General features: G+C 40.0%; 1 protein-coding gene across 1 annotated transcript in view; it reads right to left on the bottom strand.

Annotated features, from left to right (window-relative positions):
* Positions 1–19,379, bottom strand: part of TRPC6 (transient receptor potential cation channel subfamily C member 6) — a 94,912-nt gene extending 75,533 nt beyond the window's left edge. Inside the window, exon 1 of the mRNA XM_042862458.1 lies at positions 19,237–19,379. Within this exon, the coding sequence (XP_042718392.1) occupies positions 19,237–19,379 (143 nt within the window). The remainder of the gene's footprint in view (positions 1–19,236) is intronic.
* Between the last annotated feature and the right edge of the window lie 3,147 nt (positions 19,380–22,526).

Raw genomic sequence — 22,526 nt, forward strand, 5'->3', positions numbered from 1 at the left:
GAAGAGAAGAGAAGAGAAGAGAAGAGAAGAGAAGAGAAGAGAAGAGAAGAGAAGAGAAGAGAAGAGAAGAGAAGAGAAGAGAAGAGAAGAGAAGAGAAGAGAAGAGAAGAGAAGAGAAGAGAAGAGAAGAGAAGAGAAGAGAAGAGAAGAGAAGAGAAGAGAAGAGAAGAGAAGAGAAGAGAAGAGAAGAGAAGAGAAGAGAAGAGAAGAGAAGAGAAGAGAAGAGAAGAGAAGAGAAGAGAAGAGAAGAGAAGAGAAGAGAAGAGATGAGATCAACACTCCCTGCCAACTTGGTGTCATCTGCAAACTAAATGAGGGTGCACTCAATCCCCTCATCAAGATCCATAATAAAAATGTTAAATAGAAGTGGCACCAGTACTGAGCCCTGGAGGACACTGCTCGTGACTGGCAGCCAACTGGATTTAATTCCACTGACCACAACTCTTTGGGTCTGGCCATCCAGCCAGTGTTTCACCCAGCAGAGCATACACCCACTTCCAGCCAGCTTTCCCACAAGAATGTTGTGGGGGACAGTGTCAAAGACTTTACTGAAGTCCAGGTAGACCACATCAACAGCCTTACCATAATCCACTAACCAGGTCATCTTTCATAGAACAAAATCAAGTTTGTCAAACAGGATCTACCATTCGTGTTTTTTTCACTTAGATGTGAAACTAGGAAAAAAGATGTATTTGCAGGAGCATAAAATTATTAAAATACCAGAATGGATTATTTTCATTTCTTCATCTGTATTTAAAGCATGTTGAGTGTAAGAGCTTTGTGGTTTTCACTTAAGAATATAATTTAGCTCCATTAAAACACTTAAGACTAAATCACCTCCTCAAGTGTTTTCTGAATTGAATAGCTGTCTTAAACCCCAGATCAATGTTTCAAAAAATAAGTATATTGTAATACTCTCATGTTTTTAAATTACTAACAACCCTTTCGCATTTTTCTAGTCATGCATGAAGCTATGTCTTGTCTGTAAGGAACCCCTGTGCAAAAAAGAGGCAGAAGCTGCTCTAGCCCTGCTGGTCTGAGTTCCAGCCCAGGGTTTTTGTTTCCTCTGGCTAGCACCTGTGACAAGGCAGAAAACAGCCAAGACAGATGGCCAACTGTGGTACTCTGTTTTTAACATTTATGTTATTAAACATACTGTTGCTTTTGTCAAACTGGATTTTGTAGCATTCTGCTGGATTGCATCCTCATTACTGTAGTACAGTACATTTGCCTTAAAACTGTCACATGCTGCACCCCTTATACTTCAGCTGTCAATCTCATCAGCATATGTTTATTTCCCACTCCCTGTGAGGAGCTGCAGGCCGCCGTGAGGCCTCCCCTCACACTCTAGGCTGAACAAACCAAGGGGCCTCAGCCATTCCTCACACACCTGGTCCTCTAGACTCTTCAGCATCTTTGTAGCCTTCCTTTGGATGCTGATAGCTTTATGTGCTTATACTGTGAGCCCAAACTCGCACACAGTGCTCGAGGTCAGGCAATCGGACAATCCCTTCCCTTGCCTGGCTAGCAACGCTAGAAAGTCTTGTTCCCTTTCCAGATAGTGGACATAAGCTGAAGCAGTAAATATTTGTGTATTCAGTTCTGTTTGAAAACACCATACTCTGACTCAACTGCTCTGTTGATGTTTGCAATTGTTTTCCAGATGCTGGAGCATGGCACTTAGCCGTACCATAACAAATGCCGTAACATTCAAAATCTGTAATTCTCCTCCATTAGATTATGTGACAGGGAGGGAAAAGCAGCTCCCGATTTTTATCCCACCGTCCACATCTATGTAAAAGTAGCAAAAATCTAGACCCAGACCTCTCTGGCAGATAAGAAGGGAAATGACACTATGTTGACAGAAGAACTCAAGCACTGGCTGGTGATGCCAAGAGGACTGCTGAGCTTTCACTGCCTTTGTTGCCTAATGAAACTGAGTAATTCCCTTTAATTCCATTTATTCCATGCATTTTCAGAACAGGGGGAGGGAAGGGGATGGGAATGTCTTTGAGCATGTATGCAAATAAGAGTTTATATGTATTTATAAATGAAAGGAAAACATACATCACAGAGTACAGTTTAATGAGTTCTTACCAGTTTTTGAATGTGTCTAAACCCAACCGTTGCACAGCTCAGTAAGTGCATGGGAAGATCAGAACACAGGGTTAAACACAGGCACAGAATTCAGACAATCATAAGATTGTCTCGTTTTCCTTTTTCCTGTCTCCTAAGGGTGTGAATTACTTCTGGCATGAATCAGAGCAAATTTTCACCACAACTTTAAACAGAGTTGTGTAGTCCCAGGCAATGGGGTATTGATATCAGCAAAAAGGTCAAAGAACCAGAAAAACTGTCTCCAAGGGAAAAGCTAGAGAGAATTACAAAAAGGATGCTAAGACTAACATAAAATACTCTAAAAAGAGAAGCCCGTGAGAGGAAAAACATGACAAGTCCAGTATTTTTACTTGCTCCTTCCTGTCCTCCTTCCTTGGTCAGAGACAGGCTGCGAAAGGTAAGCAAACTAAAGCAGATACTTTCATCTTATTTTTGTAAAATTATTAATATCACCTGTTAGCATCTTTTTATTGCTTTTCCCAGTCTGGACATGTTTTAAGGAAAGTATGCATAAAAGTTAGGTTCCGTGGTATAATAATCCTCATGTTCTACAGCACAGAACTGACAATAAAACAAAATGGCAAAGTATGAATTACAAACATGTGACAGTGCACTCCTTGTCCCCCCACCCAGCCTGGTCACTATGCCCAAGACCTAGTACATACAGTGAGGTGCAAAAGACCTTGTCCATGGGACTGATAACAATACAGATTTCATGGAAGACATTTAATGATTACCATATTGTCTGAAACTGGGTGCTCAGAGAACTGATGACACCTAGTTCAATAGATCCAAACTAAGTTGTATGACTGTGAGTCAATCATCTTTATAAACAGTAAGCAGCCTAAGAACCCCTTTGCAAGTCCTTCTTGCACACAGTTGGCTGCGCACTAGAATCTCTTCTTGAGTAGGGACACCTCTAGAGGTTAATTTACACCTACAAAGAGATTCACTTGGATTCACGTGGTGACTCCTTGCTGACAGAATGCTGACAAGTGATTTATTATTTTAAGCTATACCAACTTTGCTAAGGTTTGATCTTGGATTCATTATGCACCCCCAACCCTCTGTATAGCAAATAGTCCAGGATATCTGAGCATTTCAAATCTTGTTAAGTTGCTGTCATCATGTTCAAATTGCAATATTATATCTATTTTACATCAATAAATATCTTTCTGCCTTCATCTTCTTATGAGTGAGGCATGCATACTTTAGTCTCCATCCATAACAACAGGTAACATTATGTTGGCTACAGTGATCCCAGTTATTTCCACTTGCAGTACCAATGAAGGTATCAGAGAAAACAAAGTGACGAACTGAATGAGCGCTTCGCTGCATGTGTGCCAGGAAGTATTCATTTTTATTATGCAAATACGATGTGTAGTTAATTAAAGTAAGAAGCAAGGCAGTATGTATTTAAAAAACAAAGTGATATCCAACAGAAAGAACAGATTGGTGTTATCCAGGAGAAAAACAAAAATAGAGAAATGGAAACTGAATTCCCTGAAAACAAAGATAGAACAGTTATTTCTGTAGATGTTACCCATCATCTGCTGCAAAGTAAGTTGAAGAAACATTTTATGTTTTTGAAAAAAAAAAAAAAAAAGAGAGAATTCTACTATGAAAACAGTATAGTACAGCTTCAGGATAAAGATTTATCGTGAAATAAATCATTTCAATGCATGCTTACATAAGAAGCAAAAAATGTGGGGAAAAAAGGCAATGTATTTGATTTACTTATAATCATTGTAATTACTGCTATTTAAAAAATTACTTTGTAATAGTAAGGAAATAATAATCAAGTTTACTGTTCCCTTCTACATGTAAAGAATTTACTTGCTATCCTAACCTTTGTAAAAACAGAATTGGAAGCAAGTCATGCAAGAAATTCCAGTGTGGGAAGGTTGTTTGCCCTTCTCAGACCTGAAGTGTGATAAGAAAACCTAATTTGAGATATAAATGGTATAAATTGATACCTTTAACAGTTCCTGTAACTTCATAACAGCTGAATATTTTCTCAAGATCAGTAAAATTTAAAGAAGCTTCTGCTGAGCCAACTCAATCACCAATGGATTGAAATTTCTGTTCTGCCTCAGTTGAAACAGGTCCTGCAACTCAGTCTTGGACATTCCAATCATGCACCCTACCACTGAATAGTTCTCTAAGCTGAAAAAGGGTATATATAATGAATGTCCTAGAGAGGCATTTATTTGAATTTATTTGAATTGACACATTAACACACAGGTTTTGGAGAACTACCACTGTAGCACAACAGCAAATACCCACTGAACATATTTCTTGCCCACTTCTTGTTTCCATCAAGAGAATTTCTATTTCTATTTTTGCAACATACTCTATACAACAATCATAGTGTAATGAAAACCTTTTAGTTACATAGAAACATTAACCTTGATCACTTAACATGAACATGCAGAGAATTTGATTATTCAAACCAGAAAAAAAAGGGAATTTTTAACTTTATAACTACTCTAGTATGAAAGCAAATATGAAAATAAAAACTGCTCAAGTGAATAGAAATCCCAGAGTTATGTAGCTTTCACTTTTACACAGGACCTGGAAAAATGGAAAACAAGAAGTCATACATATTCTGTACTGGAAAAATGATAATTTTTTTTCTGTTTTGCCAAATCTACAAGGTGATAATCCCAAATGAGAAAAACAAAAAAAAAAGAATTTGCAGTGCTTTACTTGCAATTTTTGTTTACCTACAAGTTTTTTCTTCCCATGATCCTCTTGCGAGTGGTAAACCTACTCTCTATTGTAACAGTTAGTGTAGAAGAGTTGAGAACAGTGAGTCACTCCCTTGTAAAAGTTATCTCTTGAATATGAAAGAAGCCTACTCATTATATCATTTATCTAGATGCTGTGCACAAGAAATATCATGTAAATACTTTCCCCGTCCCTATTCTCCACTGTGCAAAGTGCCTGGGCAAACTAAAGTTCCATGGTGAAGAAGATGCATTCTCTCAGCTGGCTTTGTTGCATTCTGCAATTTACCTTGAATTTTTAGAATTATGTTGACTGATGATTGTAGACAGGTTGTAATTTTAAAAGTCACTCTTCTTATTTTCTATATCCCTCATTTTCTTTATACCTTCAAATTCCACCATTTTTTGCACCCTTTTTTCCTTTTTTTTTTTTTTTTTTTGTTTTTTTTTGTTTTTTTTTGTAAGGTAATTAGTAGTCATTAGTAGAGCAATACAAACTCAGGACCAGATCCAGACACTCCACAGCACACCTCAGAGTAAGTCATTGCTACATTCCTTACAACTCAGGAGGCAGCAGCCTGCTGCTGAGCCAGCCTGAGCGCTCGAGGTGAAGGATACACCTGAATGTTCAGATATATTCCGAGCTCCAAATCTTGCACCATTTTTCTTAAGAGGAAAGGCAGCCAACCACGTTGTGCTGCTGTCCCAGGGCTATCTGGCCAGAAATTCCTACCTGGGACAATATTTCCCCTCTCCCAGTATAATACTGATATATTTAAAAAAGAATTATTCCCCTCCAAAAGGTATAAATATTTATAAGTTACTTCTCAACCAAAAAAAGATACTTTGCTGCTGCATCTCTCATGCAATTCTGTCTCCCTAAAACTGCTTTCATGTCTGTAAGAGACATTTATCTCAGGTGCCTTTCAGCCTTGAGGATAAAATAGCATGCTTTCCTGCAATCTACAGTGGGCACCATGGCAGCATCCTTCCTTAAATTCCCAGGGCACCCACAAGCCACTTGAATTAAAAAAATATCTACTCATGTAAATTATTTCTGGATGGAGGACAATAATTTTGGATGAATTTTCAGATCACCATGACATTGAAAATTCAGATTTTCATTTTTTTCTTAGTCAATGTTCCTGTCTCCTGTGTAAACATTATGTGAATTTGTATAGTTTCTATTTTATCACCTAAAAAAATGGCAGAAAAAAATCCTCATTCCGACTGAGGAACATTCCCAAATTTACCCTGTGCGAGGCTGCACGCTGACTACAGAAGCATTAAATTAAATAAAGGTGATGTCAGTGAGCCATGAGTATAATTCAGAGGGGAGAATGTGATCTGACATCACAGAATGCTGGTAAACAGCCTTAATTGTAAGAAATTCTATTCTGAGACAGTTATGTCACTACTACCATTTCTCCTTCATCCATGCAGACCAAAGGGAGAGTCAGGTGAAATTCTGCAAAATCTTCTCTGATGTTGATTGAATATGTTGTTATGTTTTAAAAATTCATCACATTTAAGACTTTTGTATATTGGAAGTTAATGAAAATGAAAGGTCAAGCTCTTAATTACTTGGCTCATATTTGAATTTAAAATTATAGGCAAAAGTACTGCTGTGAAAGAATAAAGCTATTAGTATCTGTTCTTCCTGCCTCTGTTCCCTAATGAAGTGCAGGCAATTAATATGAAAAATATCCCTTGTAATTCTTACTTTTCCCTCCAAAAATAAGTCAGTCTAAGTGTTCTATAGTTCAGTAGGCAAGAACAAGAAAATCCATCCATATACATATATGTCAGTTTAGCCTCAGTCAAAGCATTATGTGCAGTTTTTTCACTGCATATGATTTATTTATCATTTCTGAAATCTACATCATCTTCCATATTTAAGTTATCATCCCTGAGCTACACTACAAAACATACAAAAAGAGGATTAAATTCACAGATTCACATTCACAGACAACAGAAACCAAGGATAATATTCTCCACACAGGCATACAAAACTCATCAAGTCAGCAGCAGTACATCTGCACGTTGTGACTTACAGATGCTCCATTCATCAACAGTCATTCTACAACTCTTTAGCCACCAGTGTGATTCACCCCATCCTGGCACAGACCCGAGGAGCCGTCCTCTGGAAGGGCCTGTCTCTTCCGTGCGGAGTGGAAGGAGCTCACACAATGAAGCTGGCTGCTTAGTCTCAGACAAACTCCTCAGCCTCTCCTACATCTGCTGCCTTTCTGTCACCCAAGCAGCAGTCTTAAACTAAGAGAAAATATCAGACTGCCACAGAGATGAAAGTAGGTACCAGCAGGATTTCCACATTCCAACAAACTCCGTGTAGAAATCAAAAGAAAATGAAATGCTAGTGTTCCTGACATTGTTACTAACTGATGTAGGATTTGAAAACAAACCATAGATAAGTGTGGAATTATGTGTGTTAATTATGTTATGTTTGATCCACAATATGCAATATGTAGAAACTAATCTAGAATTTCAAAACTCATGAAATCTGCTTCCAACAGAGGTAAAGCTCAGGAACACAAAGCAATCAGAATTTGTTCCCACATTATTAGCTCCAGGAGTGCTTGTAAGGTCCTGCACCTTCATATAAGCACATATATTGTTCTTGGGGCAATACCTGCACATGCACCAGCCCTCCAACATTCTCTTCAAGTTTCAGTAAGAACAAAATCCAGATAGGCACTGCACCATATTTCCTATTGGTGAGCCCTCCTCTTCTTCATGTACATCCATGCAACTTCTGACCCTCTGAATGTACTGAGGTTTGCATGCCAGTAGTAGGAGCCAAGTCCAGTGACAGGCACGTACACACAACAGTGCAGCCATCCCTGCACCAATGATTTCCCCATCAATTCCTGCAGGCAGGTCAGAAATCTTGCAGAAACTGAACCTGGTTAATCTCCCTATAAGGTATTATCAAGTGCTCCCACTGAGAGATATGGAGATTTCTGCTGCTTTTCTGATGCGATGCAAAAATCAACAACATAGAAACCTCAGGTCATTAAAGATCCTCAGACAGTTTAGTAAGATCAGAGTCATTAGCCTTGCTGTCCCTTTAATCTTTGTACAGATTCTTTTTTCAGCTTCCCTTCCCCTCAAGACCTGTTTTTCAACTCTGTTGCTGATTTTAGGCTGGAAGTGGCTGCGGGGTAAGAAATCCCAGCATATATTTTATATATCAACCTGTTAGGTAAGAGCATCATTATTTTATCATACAAAGCAGTGCCAAAATTTCACTGTCACATCTATTTCTGCTTATCTGTCATATGCTGCTAATGGATTACGTAACTTTCTGACCTAATCCTCTAAAATTCTTTTCTGAAGAAAAGCATAAACATTCACTTTTACTGCTTCATACAGCAAGGAGTGTTCATTCTGAGACCCCAGCTTTTGTCTGCAGACCCTGGCTCAGTTATTGCAGTCTCTTTTGTTAGTATCTCTCTCCAAAATGTCTTACGTAATATAGACCTTTCCTTCGGACACTTAACATTTCTCTCCCAGTCTAATTTTCTTTGTTATGAGATGCCAGTCCAAGACCCTTGCTATTCTTCCTTCTTCCATCTTGCTGTACTTCCTTCATCTATCCTGGGCAGTCAGAGTCTGTTACAGACCCTCACAGCTTTGCTGGCCTTCCTGTGCCTCAAAGCAGTAACATGGGCTGTGGACAAACTTCCCAATGGCTTTAATGTTGTGCAGTTTTTTAAGATTCTGAAGTGAGAATACTGAAGTGAGGCCATATAAAATGTCACGGAAAATTTCATCCCATCTACCTAAAAATGAAGTTATACTAACTAACTCTCATTTGCATTACCACGCTTACATGCAATTTTTGTTAATGGCCACTGCATTCTTTAACTCAGGTTTTAATGCAGAGACAGAAAGGAAAATTAAATAGTACATTGCAAGGGGAAATAAGACTCCAAAGTTCACTCGAGAAAGCTAAGAAGATGGCAGCCTTCCCAAGCAGTTTTGATAAATTAATAGGAAATTTTGTTCTAAGAGATAGAAGAAAAGGAGGGGTACAGAGAGGAAGAGTAATTGCTGCCAACCAGCAGCATGCTTTTCACATCTGATCTGTCAGATAACTTAGTTGGAGCAGGACTTAAATGTCTCAGTGGAAATTTTAAAAGTTTTACTGCAAGTATCTTCAAATATCCTGCTGCACTAGAATTGATTTAATTTCACCTCCCTGGTACAAGTTGGTCCTATACAGAGCTAGAACCCTCTGAGCACATCCTAGCCTATGTGAAGAATGCAAAAGAGAGGAAGTGGGCATGCAGTGGGAGATCGCAGAATCACTGAATGGCTTGGGTTGGAACAGACCTCAAAGATTATCTAGTTACCACCCTCCTGCCATGGGAAGGAGGGCTGCCACCTACCAGGTCAGACTGCCAGGGGCCCCTTCCAACCTGAGCTTGAATACCTCTGGGGATGAGGCATCCACAGTTTCTCTGGGCAGCCTGTGCCAGCAGCTCATCACCATCCATGAACGTATATATTTGCCCTCCATTTCAGAGCTAAAAAGAGGCTCAGGAGTTCTTGGTGCACTGGATTTCCTTTAAATAAGTGCAACGAGTACACTGGATGTTTATGCAAACTTATAAAAATATTATCTCCTTCATCGTGCCTGTCATAAAATTTCCACAAGCTTTAAATTACAATTTCAAAGTCTTTTTCTATTTAATACATTTGGTTAATATAGTTAATTATTGCAATTAACTACAGATCAATGAATCTAGCAGGAAAAAAGAATAAAAATGTATCTTCAACTCATGTGTGTCTTCAGTTCCAACCTATCTCACAAGTACAGATAACCAACGACAAAGTCATGGTACTTATGACATTTCATTAATAAACTTAAGAAAATACTTTCAAACTGAAAGCAATTTTAAATTAGCTTAAGGAAATAATGCATAAAAACAAAAATCAGTAGAGCAGAACTAAACTAATACAGAAAATCAACTATGGCATTGCTAAATGGAAGGGAAAATTCATTTGTGGTCTTTGAACATGAAAAACATCTGGTTAAGAACAACTTCCATTGTGAACAAGGTTCACTGTGCTTTTGGAAATGATTATCAGCATGAAAAGAACAGTACCGTGGATCTGATCCTATATAAACCACTAAACATGATTAGAAATTCAATGGAATTTGACCGTAAATATTGGCACATGAATTGCCACTACTGCAAATGGTTAAGAAAAAAAATGCAATCCACTGTTTAAGATTGGCACTGGTTCTACACCTGATAGGGTTTGGGAGTTAGAACTGCTCTTGTTGGCTCTCAGAGCTGCTTGTATTGCTACACGTGGGACAGATGGTAAGAGGTCAGACAGTCAGGCACCTTCCCCACTGCAAAATCAGAGGTGTGAAGGGCTCAGGGGGGAACCAGAAGGCAGGGCACCTTCCCACCTTGTGATGAGCAGAGGAAAGATTTTGCAGAGTTTCATCAGCACAGACTTCCTGAGCTCTGTGATGCCAGGTTCCAAAGCATCCTTCTACAAACTGCACCTCTGTTAAAATTATTGTCTGGTTTCACAGAATCACACAGAACCACAGACTTACAGGCATAGGAAGGGACCTCTAGACATCATCAAGTCCAATCTCGGGTTCTCTGCAGCAGGTCATATGGGAAAGTACCGAGATGGGTTTTGAACATTTCCAGAGAAGGAGGCTCTACAACCTCATTCACATGCGCACATGGCTATTACCACTGTTACTTGATCCTGCAATAGGATGGGTGCTGCAGAAGTGTTAATAATTGACACGGTCATGATTTAAAATGCTGTTGCCCTAAGAATCTCACCCAGCTGCCAAGTGCCCAGCATTTGGCATTCTGACAGCTGGACTGCATACACTGTGTCTGTAACAGGCAAAGCAGCCTTACAAGAAGTGCCGAGCAATGAGTTGCTACCACTTGGCAAGCAGATGTGTACAGAGGGTAGGTCTAACAAAGCTGAGCAATCTGATGCAGCTACCTGTTCTAAAAAAGGAAAGAAAAATCACATATAGAACATGTGCAATATGTATGCCACAAACAAAAATCTTACAGAAGAACATAAATCACTTCTTAAAGATGTGAGAATCTTCCATTCTGAAAGACTTCTAAGGCAGTCAGCTATAATAGCCAGAATGTGGTGAAATCCAGCATGGGCCTAGAGGAAATCAGCCATCAGAGCCACTGAGCTTCCATGTGAAGTAGCACCAAAAGGAGACGAGAGGCAACAGATCAGCACTGCAGTCCAGATTGTCAGCTAGGTGCGCACATGCCTACTTGCTAGTTATGCTGACCACAATATGAAAAAAAAAATTAAAAAAAATTAAAGAGGAGTCAAGATGTCTGTGGCTGCTGGCACCCTTTTTAATGCCTCCTTGCTCCCAGCTGTGAGTTGAAAAGTCTGCTTGCATGACCATGGCTAAAGCAAGGATCCTCTTTTTTAAAGGAACGACCAAAAGCCTGATCAGGAAGTCTCCCATGCAGCTCAGAGGTTATAGAGTAGTGTAAATCTGTTCTAGCAGCTGATCCTCAACATGAGCCTGCTAAACATTTGGGCTACCCAGCAAAACTCCTACTACCTTCAGTGAGATCAGGGCTTAAATTAATACTTGATGTCATTTTAAGAGAGGCACTGCTTTATTCAAAATTTAGTACCAAAGCAGCAGACGAGTTTCATAATAATTTCTCAGTCTGAATATTCTTTGAAACTAACAATGCTGCATCATCAAACTTTGCAATCAGTATTCTGTTTTGTTGGTCTTTTTTCCATGCAATCTGCATACAGCATTATCCTTTGGCTCATCATCCTTCCTTCCACCTGCACAAGAAAGGCCAACATAACAAATTATTTAAAAACTCCAGTTCTTTCATTTTTTCACTAAGGCAAACATTGACATCAAAACCATAACTTAATTTCAAAGGGCAAAAAAGAATAACTCAGGCCATATTCTTCTTAGCTGGCTACGGACAAGCTCAGGTTGGTTCTAGTTTAATAAATTTCATTATGTGTTGATGTTAACAGTGGTATGACTAATGGCATGACTGAAGGAATGTTTGAGCAAAGAGGCAGATATCACATCTACTTCTCACTGATTCACAACTACTGTTATTATTACTATTTGTCACTTGCATTTCATGACTACAATCCCACGTTAAAAGAAAGCAGGCCATCAACAGGAAAGGTTTCACCTCGCAAATCCACATCCACACCACTGTTGCTTTGTTCAAATTAGTTGATTTTTTATTTCTTTACCAAAATGAAGTTCCTGTGCTACAGAAAGCAAGCCACCCACACCAGCCCCACTCCCACCCCTCCCCCCAGAACTTGGAGAATGCACCCAAGGTGACAATTCTTGATGTGTATTTGTGTTCCACTTGCTTGTGGGTTTTGTACCCAACCTCACATCTCAAAAAGCTTATTTTTTTTTTTAATATTGACAAATGCCTATTTACATATATCACGTTGGTGAGATAAGAAAGCTGTGCTGTCACTTTTAAGAAACTGGTACCAAAAAAGTGTAGTTGTGGAGAAATGGATACAGAAAATAAACCCCAATTTGCATTATTTATCTTCACATCATATTCCATGACTTCTATTTTGCTAAAAATAATTTGACTGTGAATTTAAATTGTCACTGCTTAGCAAATAATTATTCTACTGCAAGATAAAACCTTAAATCTATCCCACAGAACACTGAATGCAATTTAATTATCACTAAGTTTTTTGTTCACATTTCAGTATCAAAACTACCACTTAAATGCATCTTATCAAGCCAAATGCTTTAAGCCTCCTGTTGAGCAGATGTCATGTGCATGTCTACACTCACGAGTATGTATGTATGCAAACATGTATACAAGTCTAATGTTATGCACTTTCAAATTCCAGCCCTTTGCTAAGTCACTGCCACATACTGTGTCAGTTTGATGTAAGAAACCATAGAAAGTGATGAATACAGTTTAACTGCCAAAATTTTCTTTTGCCCATGTTTGCTGAGCTCAAACATCTCAACTTGGCTTGATGTGGTAGACTCACCATGCAAATTTGCTGGTACCTGGGGATACTGATCACTTGCAGGAGCCAGTTTCTATAACCCACAGCTCCTGCAGTGGCAAATGCTGCTGGAGGATGTTACACAAAGAGGACACTTGTTACTAGTGTTGGCAATGAAAATGTGTTGTACACATCATACATGTTGCTTTACCACTACTCCACCCTCCTCACACAAATCCAACGAGTGACTTGGAGGGAAATGAATAAAATGGATGAAATGGAAAGTCTCCAATTTCATAAAATTAGTTCCCATGGGGAGGTAACTATTACTTTTTCAGTAACTTCATCATAGTGACCCACAAACCTACCTTTTTCTTTCTGATGTGTATCAGAGAATCATAGAATTGTTTGAGGTGGAAGGGGCCTTTAGAGATCATCTAGCCCAACTCCTCTGCAATGAACAGGGGACTAATAATGTACTGTAAAAACAAAACAACAGAGACTATTATGAACTAGCGGTGTTCTTTCCTAAACTAATTTCAGCTGATCACAAGCAAGGTGTTTAGTTCAAGTATTTTGTTCCTTGTTTCAAGTTTATCTTCCCATCTGTACTTGTGGTAGGTACCTCACAAGAGCACTACTTGATATAGCAAATTTCAGCTACAAAATGCTATTTTTCTAACAGTCATCACCATTAGGCATTACATCATCACCATGATACAAGCCAGCAAACAGCACTGCCATAAACCCATCATTTAAGCACTCAAGCGAGGCAGAAATAATTGCATGTGTGAATCTGCCATACAACAACAGCATCCTGCTCCAAACAGGTCAGTCAGGTGCTCAGAGCCCCCTTCAGCCTGACCTTTAGTGTTTCCAGGGACAGAGCATCCAATCCATGGATCATAAAGTTCCTAGACTCCTCACCAAAGAAGCCAAAAGCAGACCTCAGAAAGTCTGTGAAAGGTTTCTGATGTTCACAGAAGTGTTCAATGAGTGCTGGGTCTGTAGCTCTAGGGTTGTTGTGAGGCTACAGCTTTCTTGCTCCTGGATTCAGAGTTCAGTAAATGGAGTTGGATCTCACTGAAATGCAAGATGCTTGATTCATGAATTATTTATTCATTTATTTACAATCTGATTTGGATCAGAGGAGTTGATGATTCACAGGAATACACTGAACTGTCACAGATTTTTGGGCAACCACCCAGCAAGACCCACAAGGGACGAGACCCATATAGGACTTCTACAAAGAGAACCCCAGGAAATGGCCTTGGTTACAGGTCATGGTGCAGGAATGCAGTTACACAACGCTTATACAAATCCAAAAGTAGTTCTTTTCCTTTTACATTGCTGAAGAGAGGTGCACAAACCAGAGATTGGTGATCTTACTCATCAAATTGGCATTCTGAATAACCCTGCAGAAATATTACCACAGGTCATGCAAAACTGATGAAGAAGTCTTGTCACGGTCATTGCTCTGGCACTGCAGTTGATGGAAGGAAATTCACTGCTACATTAGTGATCATACACAATGAATATGCAACTAGCAACTAAACCCAACAAATCACTTAAGTCTTCACCAAAAAATGAACACGTGCCTCGGCTCACCTTTGAGAAGCAATTCTCAGGCCTTGTACCAGTTTTCAGCATAAGCTTACTGTATTTCTAGCAGCTTGAAAGCATAGAACAACCCCAAGAGAAACCTCTATGAAATCTATGAATATCTATGAAATAAAGTGCTCTAGGGACATACTTGAAGAGAGTATTTTGAAGACAACCAACCTGTTCCCCATCCCTGGCCAGCTTTGTTCGCTTTATGGATTAAGCTGCATGGTTAAGCTACAGCATTACCCACTATCAACAGATCCATATCTTCATACTGTCAATGAAACTACTGGAAGAGATTTTGAAAGGATGTAGGATCTCAGCAAAAGGACTAGTTCTGAAACACAGCTGCCACACTGCACCCTGCTCCCCAAAGAGATTATGTCTAATGAAGAGTCTGGAAGATAATTTTACAGGTCATTTCAAGAGAGTTGAGGCTGCAGACAAAAATGATGCTATCATTTTTGTCAACAGCAGAAATCCTCATATTGCAGGCAGAAAAGAAATTACGTAGTGTATTATTTAACAGAGGAAGTGGTTTAGAGCATACACTGGCCTTAATAACGTCAAGAAACATTTGATTTTAAAACCACGGAGGCTGAGAAATAATCTGCACCTCAAGGCAGTTATGAATATCAGAATCTTTTTCTTCCCTACTTTCATTCAATAATTTGTGTGCCTTGTTTAATTTACAACCAACATTTTAATCCCTAATTGTCCTTCTTCACATGTATGAGAAAATATATTTCTCTTCACAACACAAAATATTTCAAAATATATATAAGTAATACAATCAGATGTCTGAGTGCATTAGTGCATTCTGACTACCTCTGTATGCCAGCAATTTATTCTTCAATACCACGTTTCCAGAAGGAAAGTTGACACAAATACTGTCAATTTTCCAATTCCGCTGCATATCAGTGCTCAGAGTTGGGCTAAGAGCTGAAAATGCACTTTCCATCATCTTTTCAAGTACAAAACTGGGGTTTTTTTACCCATGAACTATTTGCAAAACAGGGAGAATTTATGCACATTTTTGTACTTCAGCAGGTGATCTTCTGTCTTACATGTGGTAATGCATTTTTCAATAATTGGAGAGCAGGTTTAATAACTAGATGGAAGAAGTCTACTAGAAAGAGTGTTTCCTTACATAACATTTTTTATACACAATTATTACATTCCTAAGAAAGTAACGTTATATTTTGGAAATCATTCTGCAAATTGCCTGAGAAGTGTCTTTCCTTGCAAGGTTCTGAAAAGCATGATATTTCAGCACAAATTCCCACTAGGCCCTCTTGCTGAAGTCTTGTACACAGGAAAGTAGTACCTAACCCAGACACGGTAAAGCTGTTCTTTGGAAAGAGTGGTGCTGATCCTATTCATTCAATATGACCTATGATGTTATGTAAAAGTACAGAAAGTCAGAGAAAGCCTCAAATATGTAAGTAATTCTGACAGGTCTCTTGCTACTCACAGAGTCAGTTAACAGTGACAGGGCAGTATTTCAAATATTTTTCCAATTTACATGCAATTTAGTGATTAAGTATTACATCAATAATCATTTACTACTAAGTATTTAAGTATACATACACACAAATACGTGAAAGTATTTATATTGTCTCAACCTAAATGTAAACAAAAACAATAAATCTATGCTGTTGAACTCACTGATACACCACCATGCCAATCAGGCTGATCACAGGCAATTATTCCTATTTTAATATAACTACACAATTTTAAAATTAATGAACCATCTAAAAAATCTTCTCAAACAACAACAAAAAAGGCAAACTTGATGTTTTATTAAACAGTCATTTCCTTTTACAAAAGGAGTGTATATGAAGGCTCGGGAGTAACATCACTGAACTAAAGTGGTAGTAATTGATGGATTAGGGCTTTAGCAGCACATACAAGAAATGGTTCTCTTAAAATATTAATTTTAAAATCCAGAAACTACAGGATTCAAGGCAGTGTCAAAGAGATGCATGAAAAACATGTTCTAGAAACAACACATGCAGTTAAGTCAGCATAAGCACTAAATGACTATGCAGGAAGCTCCTCCTTGGTATCAGCCCACAGTTTAAGCAGAAGCCACCTCATGCCATGTTATACCACTACGTGTGTTACCCTCTCATAACAATGGAGAGGAGGCACGCTGCAGATCTTCTGGACCTCAGCTGTACTCTGCATTCCTGTTCTGCATTAATCACCATCATACAAGATGTTCCTTGGGCATTTTTACATGTGCAAATGATGCCCATCATTTTCCAGTTAGTTTGAAAAAAAATATCCATAGCAATTGGATGCACCAAGAAATAATGGAAGTGAAATGCAAGCAGCTTTAGTTAAAACATTTTAAAACACCAGCTGATGTAATCTGAAGGGTTATTTTCATGTGCCGCTTTTAAGCATAGACATAATATCCACGTTCAGGTGACATACAGCTCTGTCTCAATGGACAGACTACACCAAACCTAACCCAATGACCACCAAAGATTCCTACAAGCATTTTCACAGAAAAAGCTGGCACCTCACAGCATGATCAGTTCCTAGGCCACCACAGGTCTGGAGAAGTAGCTAAAGAATAAACACCAATCACCTATGTATGGGCAGACTTAATAGGATATGCACATTGAGCCCAGTTAAACTCACAGCAAGTGAAGCACTGATTTTACGTACCCTATTTCTCTGGGTAATACAGTCTTTTCATTGGTACTACATTCAGGATCTCCAGAGACCTTATGATTCTATGGATATAAGGTAGGTTCATACAATATACATTACCATAACAACATCATGAAATACCAGTCATTTGAAAAATGAAGCAAAAAAAGTAAGCAAAGAGAAGTATTCTTATCGCATGCAGATTACAAAGGTTATAAATTGTACATCCTAAATACAGTCCATCTGATCTTGTTCTCAGCCATGTGAAGGCCACTGGTAAAACTAATTGGTTCTGGTTCTGGCTCAACACAGAGATATGCAGAAAGTATTTAATCATGACGGGGAAGGGGGGGAGAAGAAGAAAAGAAAAAAAAAAACAGAAAAAAGAAAAAAAAAACAGTATAGGAAAAACTTAGAATATCCGAAGTTGAAAGGGACCTACAAGGACCATCGAGTCCAACTCAGTACAGGTGGTTACTTTAGGCAGTATAAAATTCAGAACCTACACTTAGTAATTGCTATGTCCTACAGGAGCCCATAATCATTGTATTCATCCCTGCCAGCCTAAGAAGTCCTCCTTGGTCCTGTGGTCCTGTGCAGACATTGTCTACAGCTGCCCTAAGTGTCTTCTTAGAAGATGAGAAGCCCACAAACCACAGCTTCCCCATGCTTACTGTGCAACTGAAAAACAAGCGTAGCAACATCAAGGTTCTCTCAAGGATTCTTCACAATTACAGATGAATTTGAAAGAGGCACAGTCCTCAAAGTTACATCCACCCTTAGATAAGGTAGCATCTGTTTGGTCTTAAAGACTGAGGGAAACACTTCTGAGAGGGAGAAACACCAGGGTCTGAAACCTACTTGCAAAGCACAGTCAATCACTAAGACCTTGACATAACATAACCTGAGACAGATGCATGCATTTAGTGCTACTGAAGCTCGACAGAGCAACTTGATTAGGACTTTGGCTTCCCTCAAAGCCATTCAGAGATGAGGAGAAGTGATCTGCACACCTGTGTGCTGGACCAAGAGCTGCTGGCATGGGTTGATGCTGACGAAATAAAAATGTCTGCAGCCCACACCTCTTGCAGATCTTGTTTTAAGACACTATTTAAAACATTTAAGCAAGATCGTGGAAACATAGAATCATAGCACTACAGAATCATAGAATCATTTTAGTTGGAAGGGACCTTTAAAGGTCATTTAATCCAAGTCCCCCGCAATGAACAAGGACACCTACAGTTAGAGCAGGTTGCTGCCTGCCCTTCAACATCTCCAGGGATGGGACATCCACCGCATCTGTGGGCAACCCGTCCCAGTGCTTCACTATTCTTATCATAAAACATTTTTCCCCTTAAATTCCGTCTAAATCTCCCCTCTTTTAGTTTGGAACCATTTCCAGTTGTCCTATCACAACAGACCCTGCTAAAGATGTATCACAGCTGTACAACCATTCTGAATGAGTACACAGCCAAAGAACGCTTCAGAGCTGAAGTCCATCTAGTCAGATCCTGTACTAATTAATCACCATTCAGTTTTTCTCAGGAAACCACTCATCAGCTGCTTTCATATATTTTGATGTGGGGTTTAAGCCCGCTGTACAGTAACAGTCTATTATAGCTAATGACCACACAGATTTAGAGACACTTGGAGCAGCACAGCAGAGAACCCTCACTGTTTGTTAACTGCGCGGTGCCGGGCACAGCGGCACCGGACAGCACGGAACCGGAGCGGCTCTGAACGTTGAATGCCAGCTGACCAGGATTTTAACAGCTGCCGTTGCCGAAACCTTCGTTATTTGTGTTCCATTTAGTCCTCACTGCGTATGCTCGTGCGCCTGACTTCACACGAGATCAGCTACCCAGCAAAACTTAGGAAGCCCCATCCCACGGGGCTGAACGACCGGGACAACACGCTCTAAGGAGATGAGGGCTTGGCGAACGCGGCCGCGAAGAGGGAACACCGCTCCCAGAAGTTAACATTTCCGCGCTGTACCAGCCCCATCAGGCAGCGCTAATTGCGAACCAGAGCGGCGCGATCGCAGCCCGCTCGGCTCAGCGGCGGTCCCGCTCCCCCAGCCGCGACCCCCGGCACTCACACGGGGTAGAAGGCGTAGGGCGGCAGCGCGCTGTCCTCGCTCGGCTCGGCGTCCAGCAGCAGGTAGTCCTGGCTGTCGTTCCGCCGGGCGCCGGCCGCGGGGGAGCCGCCGTTCCGAGGGCCGTAGGGCTGCGTTTGGCTCATGGTGTCCCGCGGCTGTGCCCGGGGCCGCGGGCTCCCGCCGGCTCCCTCAGCGCTCGCGGGCTCCGCCCCGCCGCCCTTCCCGCTCCTCACGGCTCCGCGTCCCCCGGCGGAGGGCGGGCGGTACGGAGGGCCCCGCCGAGAGCGGCGAGGGGTTACTATGTCAACCGCTGCCCCGGGAGGCGGCGCGGGGGACGGAAAGTTTGCTGCGCGTCAGGCGGCCCGAGGGGAGGGGGCGGGGGGAGAGACGGTGGGTTCCTGATGGAGGAAAAGAGAGAAGAAAAGGGAAAAGGAAGGTAAAGGGGGGAGGAAGAAAGGGGAAAGAAAGGAAAAGGGGAAAGGAAGAAAAGGGGAAAAGAAGGAAAGGGGAAAAGAAGGAAAGGGGAAAGGAAGGAAAAGGGAGAGAGGAGTTCTGCTGTTACATGCCACTCGTCTTTACCCTCTTTCAGTTGTGTCTTTTTGATGTTCTGATTTTACTAATGAAAATTTTAAGAGCTGAAATATACTAAACAAAATTTTCTAAAAAAGGTAGTGAAGAAACAACGTTTGATCTGCAGGCACCTCTCAGTTATCAAACATAATAAGCTTACTATTTCATTCGGTAATGTTTATAACACATAGTTAAAATGAGTGTATTCACATAAAACTTTTCCTTCATTTCTGGCAGTGTTCTGATCTCACAACTATTGCTACTATCTGTATTTGGGTATCACACAGCCCTGTACTGCTTGAGAGCATGCACCTTCCCCTAATTTGGTGGAAGGCTGAGAAGCCAACCAGCACCATCCTTAACAAAACACACAGGCTGGCTGACGTTGTTCATGCTGCCTAACGTCCTCATCAGATCGTGGGTTTGGTCACTGCCTGAGCCACCGACACTCATCACACCTGCTGAGCTGCAAGAGGGGTTGCAAAGAGAGCTCCAAAGCTAACTGACATTACCATGGTCTTTATACCAGGTTCCAAAATACCTGCAGTTAAAGGTAATTCTTCAGTTGCTCAAAGTTTCTGAAGTTTTTTTCCTCATAGCTACTGTACTCGAAATCATGACCTAATGAGTTCTACAAATCTTCATTCCTTTGCCAAATATATTTCCTTCCCTTCCCTTTCCTTCCCTTCCCTTCCCCATAAGGAATACCTTAAGTAGAATGTTTAAGCAATGTTACCATGTGTATTTTATAATCCTTATACTGATTCTTATTTCATATTACTGTAAAAAGAGATATCACAGAGGTATGGGTAGGCTCTGCAGTTGAGAATTATGCTGTTGATAATACTTCAAATTTTTTTTCTCTAAGAAAATTGCTGGCCAGTAACAGAGTGATTTTTGATGGGGGGATTCCAATGTGTTTTGTTGCTTCTCTTATCATAGCTTTTCATTTCAGAGCCTACTCAACCATTTTCTGTTTCCTTCTGCTTCCTTCTAACTTCTGCTTACTGTTTCACTGCCCCTAGGACTTCTCATCCTCCTCATGATACTTTTGCACCCCTATCAGCCTCCAGCTCATTTTTCTCGTTTTTTCAGTTGGTCCCAAGATCCCAAGCTTTCCTCAGTCTTCATTCTCATTTCAGCCCTGCAAGCCCTGTTATCACCCAGGCACTCTTAGATCTTTCTCTAGATCTTTCCCAAATTCTGAAGCCACACTTGTGAGTTGCACTGATGTCTTTCATGGTTTCTTTCAGATCATATCACCCCATGGAAGTGATGCAGTGTGCATTCTGCAGAACCAAAATTTGTAAGAAAATTAACCAACTTCAGCAGGGACCACTCCATCAATTTTTTATGGCTGCTTAGTGACAGTTAACCACAAACAGTTGCTGAATTTTTGATAGCTCAGCATTTTGAACTCTTCCAGCTGTTAGTCATCTCAGTACAAGCTTTATGATTATTTTAGATTAACAGCACCTGGACTATGCTTTTTTCCTTTCCTTTTCTTTTCTTTTCTTTTCTTTTCTTTTCTTTTCTTTTCTTTTCTTTTCTTTTCTTTTCTTTTCTTTTTCTTTTTCTTTTTCTTTTTCTTTTTCTTTTTCTTTTCTTTTTTTCCCTACAACAGGGAAAGTACCTATTGTCTTGGGAACAGTGATTCTTCCATCCCTATGTGCTCTTCACCTCTAGGAAAGCACCTCAGTATTGTGCAGTTTTATTTCAGTTTGTCAAAGTCTAGCTAAGTTGGGTGGTGAGGCACTGGCTGCTCAGGGAGGTTGTGGATGCCCCATCTCTGGAGGCATTGAAGGCCAGGTTGGATGGGATCCTGGGCAGCCTGATCTAGTGGGAGGCAACCCTGCTCACAGCAGGGGTTTGGAACTGCATGGTCCTTGAGGTCCCGTTCAACCTAATCCATTCTATGTTTTTTATGATTCTAAGTTAAACAGTTGTGTGATAGGTCATGATTTTCAGAAACATTGGCCAGAACAAATCACAAGAGCAATCAATGATCACCTTTGAAAGAGAAGAGGATTTTGAGCCAAACAAAAACTCTGAATCTTCATGGATCTATTCAAAAATAGGGTGTCTTTTACTTTACTGTAACAAATGTCTACATTAACTTTTTACAGAGCAAAAACATGAAGCACTATGGGAGAGTACTTCAAGTATTTTTACTTGAAGTTAGATAAGTGCACAAATTCTGAGGTCAGTGGATGTTATAAAAGTCACAAAATGATGGAAACACTGGCCAGAGGTGATGTGTCATGTTGTAGTTATGTTCCTTAGCAAATTGCAAATTGAATTACCATGAAATTGCTGTACATTTTCTAGAAAAAGTTATCAGACCTTCACTGCAGTCATTCTCAGCTTGATATATATTTTAAAACACAATGAATACAAATCCATTTATTCTGAGTTTTTATCTGACTTGAACACGTATTAACTTTTTGTTCCTTTAAAATAAAATTCTATAACTTTGATTAATCACACAAAACATGCAATATTTCACCACTTAATTATGTTCATCTTTTTATTATGGAGTTTCAAAATATATCGATCAGATAAAAGATTCTGATTTATGTAGTGTGAAATGGAAGCCTAGTTAAGAGCTGGATTGATTGATTTTATCACAGACGGTGTGTTACAAACTACTCCTTCATCAGTCACTCAATAAAACACAGTGACTGAGATATTTCACTTAGTAAGATGAAAAACAGAAACTG

Source organism: Lagopus leucura, unplaced genomic scaffold (genome assembly GCF_019238085.1).
Source record: "Lagopus leucura isolate 7727_CA_CO unplaced genomic scaffold, USGS_WTPT01 Super-Scaffold_702, whole genome shotgun sequence".
NCBI lineage: Eukaryota > Metazoa > Chordata > Aves > Galliformes > Phasianidae > Lagopus > Lagopus leucura.